This window comes from Cyrtonyx montezumae, unplaced genomic scaffold (assembly GCF_038088225.1).
Source record: "Cyrtonyx montezumae isolate F1298 unplaced genomic scaffold, pur_monq_1.0 scaffold_12, whole genome shotgun sequence".
Lineage (NCBI taxonomy): Eukaryota > Metazoa > Chordata > Aves > Galliformes > Odontophoridae > Cyrtonyx > Cyrtonyx montezumae.
This window is the reverse complement of record NW_027071848.1, coordinates 675,809-688,255: the sequence shown is the minus strand read 5'-3', so window position 1 is coordinate 688,255 and position 12,447 is coordinate 675,809. Positions and strand designations below refer to the sequence as shown.

The window sequence follows — 12,447 nt, the reverse complement described above, 5'->3', positions numbered from 1 at the left end:
CAAAACATTTAAAAACATTTTTATTAAGTGTGGAGTTCATGACTACAGGAAGCTTAATAGATCATTTGTATGGCTGTCTTTGTGGTGCACTGCCTTTCGTGGTCCGTGTCCATGGGTCTACACTGGTTCTTGGCACCTCACACACTTGCATCTTGAGAACTGTTGAGTAATCTGGGCTGATTCAGCTGCATCTACATGTGCTGAAGAAATCTGTATTCAGGAAGGCAAATGTAATCTGCTTTTCTTCCAGAAGCTGGTAATGCACTCCTCGGCTGTCTGAAGAACTCAGTTTAAGTCTCCCTACTTGTAAAACAATGCCATTTCTCCTACTGGGTCCTAACAGCTTGCTCTGGGGGCTGCCACGGCACACAGAATTGCATCATATCGATAATAGGAACCCAATGAAGACATTTTTCCATGCTCTCTGTTGGGTGCTGTTGGGAATAACCATACTTATCTCCCCAACACGTTGCACTGTTTTTAAAATTGGACTGCTCGGACCCTGGAACTGTGATCCCTTCTTTTCCAAAGCCTTCCCCCATGCGGCTGCCAGGTTAGCAGTGGAACGAATAAGCAAAGATCCTTCAATAGATCTTGGCCAGAGGTTGGATTATGTGGTCTTGCAAGAAGAGTGTGAGACATCAAGAGCTTTGGTTAGATTCATTGACTTCAGAAAGAGTTCCTCAGCTTTCGTAGGCCCTTTGAACCCTGGCTTCTGTGAGGAGGCTACATATTTAGTGGAAAACTGGAATAAAGCCATCTTCTCGTGGATGTGCATCAACTACAAACTGGATTCTACCACCCACCACCCTGCATTTGCCAGAACCCTGCCTTCTCCAACCCGAGTTTTGTTTACAATAATGAAATATTTTCAGTTGGCTCATGTTGGCATCATCGCTTCCAATCAGGCTGTTTGGATGGACACATCCAACAAGTTAGCTAGTGCACTCAGGAGCCAGGGGCTACCTGTAGGCATCGTTATGTCCATGGGTGAGGGAGAAAAAGGCATTGAAGACACTTGGAACAAGATCAAAGAAGTCAATGGCATTAAAAGTAAGTGCTTTGGGTCTCATTCCTTTTCTTTTATTATTGTTGTACTTCTTTCTCCATTGTTATCTATTGAGTGTAGCCTAGAGAATGAAATTTTGAAGTTAAGAAGAATATTTTATCTAAACTTCACTTAGGCAGAGCTTCAGGTAAAAGAATGCTGGGCATTTTGTATATGATAGGGGGGAGACTAAAATACTCTTCTATGTCACTGAATTCAGCATGTCTGAAACTATAGTACTTAATAAAGATGGGTATCAATGCTGTCAAGCATAAACAGGGAAATTTATAGGAAAATTTTATATTGTTAGTGTTTTTGATTATGGATTATCAGAAATCTCATGTTTTGGAAATGCTGTGTGCTTAGTACCTGTGTTCACTGAGGTACTGAAGGTGAAATCCAGTGTTATATGCACTACAGCAATAGAAGTGTCCCTGCTGGTGTATTAACTAGTAACAAAGAATGATCTGTTTTCTCTTGAGAAAAGCGAATAAAAGTTTTCCTGGTTCAAAGACACATTCAGGAAACAGATAATGCTGCTCCAGTCCTGCATGTATACCTTTGCAACCAGTACTGCAAATCCAGATGGTGATGCGTTTTAGCTAACAAAAGCAGCAAGGTGCTGTCTTATTTGGAGTTTTATCAGTGTTCAGATCTGTGCTGGAACCCAAATCCACCTTGGATGAATTAATTTCATCACCCTCTCAACACTCTATGTGAGTTAGAGATGATGGATTGCTTTCACAATCATTGGAAGGAACAAGTTCCACTTCAAAAATGATTCGTCTGACCAGCTTAAACTCCTTGCAATAGTATGTCATAAATCTCTGCCTACACATATCTGTTTGTTTCCTGTAATTCAGACACCCAGGAGGAACTGGAGTCTCCTCTTTGGAGATCTCCAAAAGTCCCTCAACATGGTGCTGGGCACCCTGCTCTGAGTTAGACCAGATGGATCCAGAAGTGCCTCCAGCCTCAGCCACTCTGCGATGCTGTGTTAGAGCCAATAAGTACTGTGGAAATCCCATTAGCCAAATATTTCAGTATTTCACCAGATACTGAGACATTGGCACGATGTCATTTTGTGCAGATATGTATGTAGACTCAGGGGTGGTTAACCATGGACCAGAAATAACACGAGACAGTGTCCAACCTGAAAGCCATATAGTTAGTGGCAGGATGAGTGGATAGAGCCTGGGCACTGCTAATTGTTGTGTGGACCATGTCACCTCAGTGCACATAAAGGGAAAGATTGTGTCTCAGACAATGAGAGCAAAGGGTCATCTTTACACTGCATGTTAGCCTGTGGCTCACTTTTGTCAAAATTTCTCAGCAGTCATCCTTCTGTACAACTCCAGGAATGGGTAAAGCTCACAGCCTCCTTTTCTAGATGTTGCAGACCTGCAGAGATCAAACAAGACGAGCACAATTCCCAACTTTTCTGGCTTAGTCTGTGGGTAGGGGACCATAAGTGTCTGACCTGGTACGGCAGTTCACACAGATCTTTCACTGGAGGGAGCTATTTAATTTTGAAAAGCCCAAATGGATTAACAACACTGCCTTTGATCCTTGTTTCAGTTATCCTTCTGTGCATGCATTCTGTGCTCATTGGAGGGGAGGAACAGGCCGCCTTACTCAAAAAAGCACAGGAAATGGGACTAACGGATGGAAGATACGTCTTCATTCCATATGACACTTTACTTTACAGCCTTCCTTACCCAAACAACTCATTCTATGTCCTCGACAATGACAGAAAGCTGCAGGAAGCTTATGATGCTGTGCTGACCATCACACTGGATTCTGGAAACTGGACATTTTATGATGCATTCAGGGAAGCTAAAGAAAATGGTGAAATAGCCAGTGAGTTAAAAGATACAGAGGTAAATATTCTTTCTTTTCTTTTTTTTTTCTGGACTTTCCTGGAACATGGTAACAGAATATGTGGGACAGGCAATACTTATATAGAAAGAACAGTGGAGAGACAACTCAGACTGTGTGCACTTGTATTTTGAGAAAAATATGGTGAAGGTTGGAAGTAACCTGCATTTGCTTTGAAAATAAAATTATTTTCATTGGCTGTCAGTCAGTTAGTTCAACTGTAGAACCACAGTGGGAATCCAAGAGAAAGAGATTTCCTCTGAGGCTCTCAGATTAGTTTTGCTACATGCTAACTGCAGTCAAATCAAGATGAAGTGGTCTCCCTTAAAGTACATAAAGTCTGTGAATATTTTAAGGCACCAGAAAATGAAGCCCATGTGCCTGAATATTTGTGTGAATGCAACAAACAAAACAATGGATGCATTTAGATGGAAATGATTAATATCATTGCTGCCTCATTCTTCTTAGCACCGTTAAGATGAGAGGTAATGGCCTTAAGTTGCACCAGGGAAGTTTCAGGTTGGATATTAAAGAATTTTTTCTCAGAAAGAGTGGTAACACATTGGGACAGGCTGCCCAGGGAGGTGATGGAGGCACCATCCCCAGAGGTGTTCGAGAACTGTGGAGATGTGGCACTGAGGGACATGGTCAGTGTTCAGTGGGGTGGGTTGATTGTTGGACTGGGTGATCTTTTCCAACCTTATTGATTCCATGAATCTAAGGTGAAAGTTTGTTGTTGTTGTTGTTTTATTTTGTTTTTGAATATGTTAGGATAATTATCTCAAAGTCTATTAAAGAAAAGACAATCAGATTCCACCTTGTAGACTTCAGAAAGATAATTGGAGAATATGTCATCTGTCATACAGGATTCGGCCATGCTAATCTTCAAATCTCACTATGATCTTTAAAAAATTGTAAGCAATTTTAAGGCACAGTTTATGAGATCTGCATGGATGTCTTCTTCAGAAGGAAATTTTCATGCTTTGAAAGCATCCATTTCTTTTCCTTCTCTGTAATAGTAGTCCATGTTAACCATACTGAGTGTAGGATTCTTCAGTGCAGGTGAAATATCCAAGTCCTCTAATATAACCTCCTAGTTACCAGACTGAAGTTTCATATGTCAAACCTGGAGAGCAAAACCAGGTCTCAATCCTTGAGTTTACAGCTAAGGCAATGTGACATCTTTTGACACAGATGTCAAACCAGAGGTTGACACCACTATATCATGACCTTAATTTCTCCTGTAACTTCAGGTTTCTCCACTCTTTGGGACACTCTATGATGCCATTTATTTCATGGCAGTGGCAATAAACAATGCGCGGAGGAATGGAGCCTGGGTCTCGGGAACTAATATAACAGAGTATACAAGAAATGTCAGTTTCCATGGATTTAGCCACTGGGTAGAGACAGACAGCTGTGGGAAGTGGCTGTGCAACTATGTGGTACTGGACACGGATGGTCGTGGGAGCCAGCTCTTCCCAACTCACTTGCTGGACATGTCTTCAGAGTCTGTAAAACCCCTAGGTCAGGATATTCACTTTCCCAGTGGAGCCCCACCCAAGGAAGACTGCAGCTGTTGGTTTGATCCAGATGTTATCTGCTCTGGAGGTAAGAAAGATGAAGTAGTATGGTCAAATGGCCCATGCTTCTTATTTATTTTATCTTCTCCCTTACTTGGAGTGACTGTCACATAAATTAGATCTCCTCAAAGAGAAAAGACTAAACCCAAGAAATTCACATGTTAATAGTAGTGGCAATCCCATGCAGAGATCCTACTACTGATCTACAAGACTTTCATTGTTTTTAGGTCAGTGATGTTGTCACCCTCGTGTGCTTAGAATAGTTTTTCAGATTTAATGGTCGACATCCATCAGTTTGACAGCAGCTAATGTCTGCCAGATAGCAACCATTATATGCCAGAGGCTCAGCTCAGCACTCTGTCCCTGCCCTTCTGAGGGACGAGGCACACTAAGAATATTTGTGTTATGACGGTCTTTTCAGGCTGCACATCTGCAGATGCTCTCACTATCTCTTCCTGGATAACCTCAGCTTCTTTATTTGGTTAGGTTTGTGGTGTTTAACAGAGTTCACCTGATCAAGAAAATAAAATAATCGTAACTCAAACTGATTTAAAGTAGGCAACAGAAGTGGTCACTGAAGACAAGAGCAGAAAAATATGTCTAGGTTTGCTGGACTGGCTACTGGCTTTATTTATTGTTTTTAATTTTAGGCATTTATGAAGTTAACAGGGAACCAACTCTCAGGGGAGGATACTTAGCCTCCACTTAATATATTTATTTATAATAGCTTGTATTTACTCCTTCTGTTCTGGGATAAGACTCAGTCAAACTTAACCACTTCTACAGAATATTTTGTTGTGCAGCTGAGAAAAACATTCCTCTTAATTCAGCCATAGCTGGTTTAAATCATAAAATCATAGTCGTAGAATGTCCTGAGTTGGAAGGGACTCATAAGGATTGTTGAGTCTAGCTCCTACCAGTGTAGCTCCGTGGAAACTGGAGATGCACTGATCTTACAGCCTCTGATAAACTGCAGAAGAGGCGAATACAATGCCACCATATATCTTATTCTACATGGTCTCTTGGAACAGTATGGCAATTCAGATTCTCTTTGCAGTCTACAGATTTTTCCCATTCATTTATAGAGAGATCAGATTTTATGTTCACACCTTTACAAAGTTATAAACCTCTAGGCATTTGTCAACTAAGTGGTGATTTATTATTGTGACTAATATTTCAGAGAGCAAATTTTGTGACTGGAATTGAACCCAGTCTGTTTTATGTATGGTTTTAGGGCTGGAGGAGGTGTGGATGTGAAACTGCCATGATGCTGAGAGGAAGAGGAGGTCTGGATCATTCCCAGATGGCTTCTGAAGGTCTCTAAGGAGGAGAGTTCTTAATTTCTCTCAGTCTTGGTGTCAGTGTTCTGGCAGCACATGGCAAAGCAGTGCTGCCCAGGGTGTGAGGGACCCCTCTGGGCCCAACTGAGCAGAGCCAGACTCCATCCTCTCGGCACCTCCTGCAGAGATTTATGACCATGAATGGGATTCCTCATCAGAATCTCTGGGAGCCACCTGAGGAAGTTTAGGAAACAACATAGTTAAAAAAAAAAAAAAGCAAATACAGAATGGAATATTAATAAATTCATAAACTCCACGTTATTCTGACTATGAAATGGTCTGGCATACAGAATCTCTCTGAAACTGTTAGAAGGCCATGAAGAGACACGAAGGGACAGACTCTTCAGGAGGATCTGTTGTGATAGGCCAAAGGAAATACTTTCAAACTAGAAGAGGGATGGTTTAGACTGGATATAAGGAAAACATTTTTTGTTTTACCATAAGTGTAGTGAAGCACTAGAACAAGTTGCCCAGAGATGTGGTGGATGTCCCATCCGTGGAGACATTCAAAGATAGGCTGGTCAGGGCTTTGAGCACCTGATAGAGCTGTAGGTGTCCCTGTTCATTGCAGGGGAGTTGGACCAGATGGCTTTTAAAGATCCCTCTCAGTTCAAACAATTCTATGATTCTACAGGATTTTCATGCCCCTACCCTGTAGTATCATTTTGTTCAGGAGGGATTTGACCCTTCATCCCAAAAAATGGCCTTAAGTTGTGCCAGGAAAGTTTCAGATTGGATATCAGGAAAAATTAGGAAAAAATTATTCTCAAAAAGAATAGTAATACATTGAAACAGGCTGCCCAGGGAAGTCATGGAGTCGCCATCCTTGGAGGTATTCAAGAAACATGGAGATATGGCACTGAGGGACATAGTTTTGAGGACATGGCAGGGATGGGCTGGGGTTAGACTTGATTGTAGTAGTCTTTTCCAGTCTGAGTGATTCTTTGATTCACACATCCTAATCCTTCTGGATGGGAGGCATGGCTTTGGCAGCCCCTTTGTCTCCTAGGATAAACTCTGGTTTTCAGGACTGCCTGGTGGGATCCTTCTCAACCTCATACTCAAGGTGACACCTCCTGGAGAAAGCTTTTCTATTGCATGTTGGTGGAATGAAATTTTGGTTTACACCTATATACTGTCTGCAAGGTTCAGAAATTGTTGTGTAGCATTCGCTTTTTATAGTACCTGTATTTCTTCTCAGAGGGAGGTGCTTAGACCTAGATCCAGGCTAGAACATGAATGCAGAATGACTTTCATGCATATCACAATCAGGGACAGGAGCCTTGGGCTGAAGCAAAAAGTGAGTCCAAATCTGGCAGGAAAATGTCAGCTAAAATGCTCTGTCTTTTCATGAAAATTATACCAATTTTCAAAAATTCATACAGCTTTCACTGGGAAAGCCTCAGTGCTCCCAGGGTGAGCCGTGATATAGATGCAAGGGAGTCTTAGAGTCATGATCCTTCAAGCATTCCAAATTTCTCCATGTTTCTTTGTGTTGAAGGATCTCTGAACACAAACAGAATAAAATAAAAATAAATAGAAGACAGAAGAGGTAAAGACAGCAAACCCTTCCCACTGGGACTGAGCTCATCCGTTCGTGTCAACTTCCCTCAGCTCTCTAACAAAGCCACTCATGAGCAAACTGTCTCCAGTACTGCATGTCAGTGAGCCCACTGAGGAAGACTTCAGCCTCCTCTCTTCCCTTTTTTTCAGTGTTAAACATTTGCAGCAGGGAGTGAAAAATCCCAGATGGATTGGTGGCTTACACTGGCAGTCAGTTTGGTATCACATGATAAAGGTTTTTCAGTGGTTCAGCTCCTGGAGAGAAGAGGGTCAAATGTTCAGAAGTTATGAACTTTACAGAAGCTGTTTCTAAATCTTATTTCTTACTTGTGAGCCCAGTCCTTATTTAATTAATATATATCTGGAATAGAAAAAAGTGCATGTAAGTAAATAACAAAAGTAGTTTCATGCAGATAAAATCAACATTTTTGTATTTGTAAATAACGAATAAGAATTATTTTCTAACATTCTTCTAGGTGAATATTTGATTTCACAGTCTAATGGTCTAACGTTGGCAATTTTAATGCTATTCCCTAAATTAAAGAGATTTTCTAATCCACTGCTATTTTTTTCACCCCTCTTTGCACAGGGATTGAGCCTAAAATCATGATCTTGGGAGCAATGCTGGTATTTGCCCTGGTGCTCTGTGCTGTGGGACTGGCTTATCTCATCAGGTGAGAACTGCAGAACATATTTGATTTAGTGCCAGTTTTGCTTTCTGTGGGAGGCTTACCAGCAGTTTGGAGCATGTGTTGTAGATTTGATTGTGGTCTTTGCTTTCCAGAGAAACATCTCTTCAGTTTACTGATTGTGGCTTGAACACTGTGGGCATTGGTTCTGCAGTCTCAGAGGGAGTCATTTCACACTTAATCCAGCCCAGATTTCTGTCAGCTGCTGGAATGATTAACTGGATGATAGCTTGAAGCATCAGGAAGATTACTACCACTTTGGAAGTGCAAAGTATGCCATAGGAAAACAATACAATATATACAATAAGAATCTGCCTTGAGAACATCAGGGTAGAGATGGAGTGAGCTGCCATGTTAAGTCTCTTTTTTCATACTCCAGATCATTCTTCCCTGCTTTTCAGTCTCTAATAGGATTATTTTTCCTACAAAACACACAGGCTGATCCTTCGTGCTTTTTTTTTTCCTATGTGTTAGGGGGAAAGGCTCTCTCTGGAGTGAATTTGAAGCAATTAATTAGAATACATTTTTAGTATCAATCTAGTTTATTCCCTATTATGAGATGGAGCCCTGTTTCCTGGTCACTCACATTTCCTATTTATTCGGTTGAGTATGAGAATTACTTTGAAGCAAAAAAACCCAACAGCAGTTTCTACCAGTTGTATAAATTGCACTTGTATCCCAGCTTTGTGTCCAAGGTGGACATGAGCCAGTGTGGACTTGGTGGGTTGCTTCTTGGCAAGGACAGTGTAGCCATAACCTAATGCAGTCTTCCAATCCAAACTCCTCCATGAGGGAATCTCTCTGTCACTGGTGATATCTACGTAGCACAAGACTGGAATTAGAAGGCACGTACTCTGCAGCAACTTATTCAACAGAGCAAGGCTCCTGTATCATCCCACCCAGCTCTGCCTGTCAAATAATCCCCAGACACATTTTCTCTTCACTCCTGAATCATCCCTCCAAACCTAGATGACAATAAGGCCACCCAAAAAGCACCACCCCAGAAGCTCCACAGCTTGTGACGCACAGCTGCTTCTGGTGACTTGGCCACTAGCCTCTACAATTAAACAAATAAAAGACAATTTTTTCTGCCTACTCTATGTCTAAGCTGTTCCACAAGTACCAGACTGTGCCTGGGAAGGCTTAGTCCTGAGTAAAGACGTATGACCATCTGCAGAGGGAAATAAAATGTCTAGCATGACTCAGACAGTGATTTATGTCAGAGAAGGGCATGTCTGGGACTAAATTTAAACCACTGCACGGACTGAGTTCAGATGGGGGAGCACTGGTCTAAGCTCTGCCAGGGATCTGCTGCATGACCCTAAATGAGTCACTCTGCTCTCTGTGCTTTGCTATGGGAAGCAGAGTGCTTTCCTCCATGCTTGGGGGAGAGGATGTGAATGATGGAGCCAGGTTTTCAGGAGGACAGCTGAAGGGTATGTGAGCAATGAGTTTTTTGTGTGGAGCTGACTTGGATGTCTTGGAAGAAAAAACACTAAGAGAAAGGTGATAATAAACAAGCCAAAGTGATGTAGGTGTATGGATGAACTCTGAACTCCAAAAAGCTGTGCTATTCTATAGTGTCCAGGGTGATGCATGCAATGAAAAAGTAAATCACTGTAATCTGTGGATATTTTACAAAACAAATCCTTCCACAGTTTGGTTAGTAAAAGGAATCCTACTGCCAAGGGGATCAAATATGCTCTTGGGGAATAGTTTTAGTTGTCTTAGCAGATGATCAAACATGTGCTGGAGCATGAACAGAGTTCTCTGAACAAAAAACATGATAACAAGAGCAATGAGAATCCTTCCTTTGAATCCACCCTGAAAGAGTGGGTTCAAAAAAAAAACAGTGTGCGACTTCAGCCTCTTTCCCTGGTCCGTAAAATGATTGTGTGCTGAGTGTTAACACCAGATGAATCCCAGTGAAACACTGGAATGTTTCATACTGGTTTGTGCAAACCCGTCTGAACTAGCCCATGACCACACAGTCCTTGTCAGTGCATCCTTTCATGCTGTGATCTTTTCTGCCTTGTCAATTCTAGAGAAGATGAGCAAGTAGCAGATAATCCCTGATAAGTGCGTTGAATTTTCTGACTTCTCTGTGGCATTTTTGTAAATCTAGAAGTCTATAAAGGTGTCCAGAGTCATCCCTTAGAAAACATTTAGTAGCATCCTGGGGAGGTGCCTGAAGCATATTTGTCCTGTGCAGCACCGTATGAGATAGGCATCCTGTCTGGCTCAGATCCTGCAAGTAGATCTGAATCAGCAGTCTTCTGCTTTTATCTAATCACTCATGATGGAGAAGAAAAGCATTGGCTCAGCAGTTCTACTTCCAAGACCTTCACGTTGCACTGACATGCACAGCAAACTGCTCACCCCTTGTAGCCTTTCCTTCTGTCTGTTTCTTTCCCAAATAGATAGGCTGGTCTATTAAAACTTAATATTCTCTCCTGATGGACAATGAAAAAGAAAATTAAGCAAAACAAATTACGCATTGCATACACATCCAGTTTACACTTGAATCATAGAATGGCTTTCGTTGGAAGGGCTCTCAAATCCCATCCATTTCCAACCCCTGGCTCCCTCCCACAACTGCTCCTTGACGTGGGCTCCCCTCTCAGATGCTTCTTTGTTTTAGTATGGAATGCATCTGCCCCAGAGCCAAGCACCTCACAGTTAAGACCATTGCAGTGGCAGTTTTTTCCACCACTTGTAAGCAGATTGTACACTTGTGAGCAGATTGACTCAAAATGTCTGTTTGTGATGAGATTCTTTGGAATTACAGCTTTATCCATCTGTGAATTGGGCAGCCCTTGTTGCTTTAGTGGAAGGATTTCAGCCAAGCCAGATAATCATGCTCCCACCCGTGTCCAGCCCTGTGCCACCATGATGCACTTTCCCAATACTACAGTGAAGCCAGATATCCCTGGAAGAATTAAAGACCAGGTTGGATGGGGCCCTGGGCAGCCTGATTTAGCAGCAAGAAACTCCATTCATGGAAGAGGGATTGGGGCTAGATGTTCTTTAAGGTTCTTTCTATGATTCTATGATTCAGTATTGCAAATTACTCACCTAGCTTAAAGTCGTATCTGTGGCTTTCCAAATCTCCCAGGCATAGCATCCTGAACAGCCAGTTATTCAAGGGACCTAACAAGATAATACTGACACTGGATGACCTCGTCTTCATTAACCCAGAGCTGCATAAAAAGGTAAGTCTGTCCACACATGCAATTGATCTGGGAGGATACTCAAAGATAGGTTGGCTTATAGTACTTTCATATCCACTTCTCTATGCTTCATTTCTCACTTCATGTCAAACACTTCCCAATTGCTGAGTGATTTTGAATCTCAGGCTAGGCGTCCAAAAAGAAGAAAAAATAAATAAATCAGAGCTGTTATAAGGTAAAATAGTACCCTTGGTTATGTTTATTCTAATAGCTAGGGCTTATTGGTTCCTAAGGTTGGAAAGTATAGCATTGCTTATGCTCACACAGATAAACTACCTTACTACCTAAAGCAAAATGTTTGCAACCAAACTATTTACTGGGAATGGCTCCTGGCTTGTGTTGGCTGGCTCCTTTCCAGCTCTGAGTATAGTTTGGGGGAGTGTTATTTGGCTCAGGCCAGAGCCATGCCAACCATTTGGACTGCTGTGAGGCCATCTCACTGCTTAGGTTGTTGGCACAGATACAGACCTCTTATCTGTGCCAAAGGAGAAATTACCCAGCGCCTTGCTCAGACTGAAACCTCCCTTCTCTCTTCCATCACCTAAAGCATGGCTGTAGTGTTTCCAGTTACTACTTACGAGTATTTCAGAGAAGATATGGAGAGTTTGGGAGTGCAGGAAGCCATACTAGCATGGTGACATGAATGTCCTGGGCAGAGCTGGAGTGAGATTTACCTTTAAGGTGTTAACTGTCTTACATCTGCTTTCCTTGCATCCAGAGACTAACTTTGGACAGTCTGACTGATGCAAACAGTGTAGCAGCTGAAACCAGAAGTCAGAAATCCACGATCCACTCTGGTTCCTTGAAAAGCACAGCTGCCACCCACGAAACCTCCAACGTGGCTTTGTATGAGGTAGGTATGGACACTGTAACAACCCACTGCTTTGGTTTACTGGGCAGCTTAAGTCAGGAAAGTCTTGGGCTACAGCACTGTAGATCCCAGGGTATGGATGCTGCTGATGGCCCAAGAGGGTGAAATGTCTTCATCTCTGGAGATATTCAAGGTCAGGCTGGATGGGGCTCTAAATATCTGGCTGAGCTGTAGGTGTCCCTGTTCACAGCAAAGAAGTTAGACCAGATGGCTTTTAAAGGCCCTTCCAGCTCAAATGATTCTATGAT

At 42.1% G+C, this 12,447-nt stretch overlaps 1 protein-coding gene across 1 annotated transcript in view; it reads left to right on the top strand.

Annotated features, from left to right (window-relative positions):
• Positions 1-314: 314 nt before the first annotated feature.
• The window catches only part of GUCY2F (guanylate cyclase 2F, retinal), a 45,845-nt gene continuing 33,712 nt past the window's right edge, over positions 315-12,447 (top strand). The window contains exons 1-6 of the mRNA XM_065730321.1: positions 315-1,053; positions 2,627-2,928; positions 4,180-4,534; positions 7,999-8,083; positions 11,214-11,310; positions 12,047-12,181. Coding sequence (XP_065586393.1) covers positions 315-1,053; positions 2,627-2,928; positions 4,180-4,534; positions 7,999-8,083; positions 11,214-11,310; positions 12,047-12,181 — 1,713 coding nt within the window. The remainder of the gene's footprint in view (positions 1,054-2,626; positions 2,929-4,179; positions 4,535-7,998; positions 8,084-11,213; positions 11,311-12,046; positions 12,182-12,447) is intronic.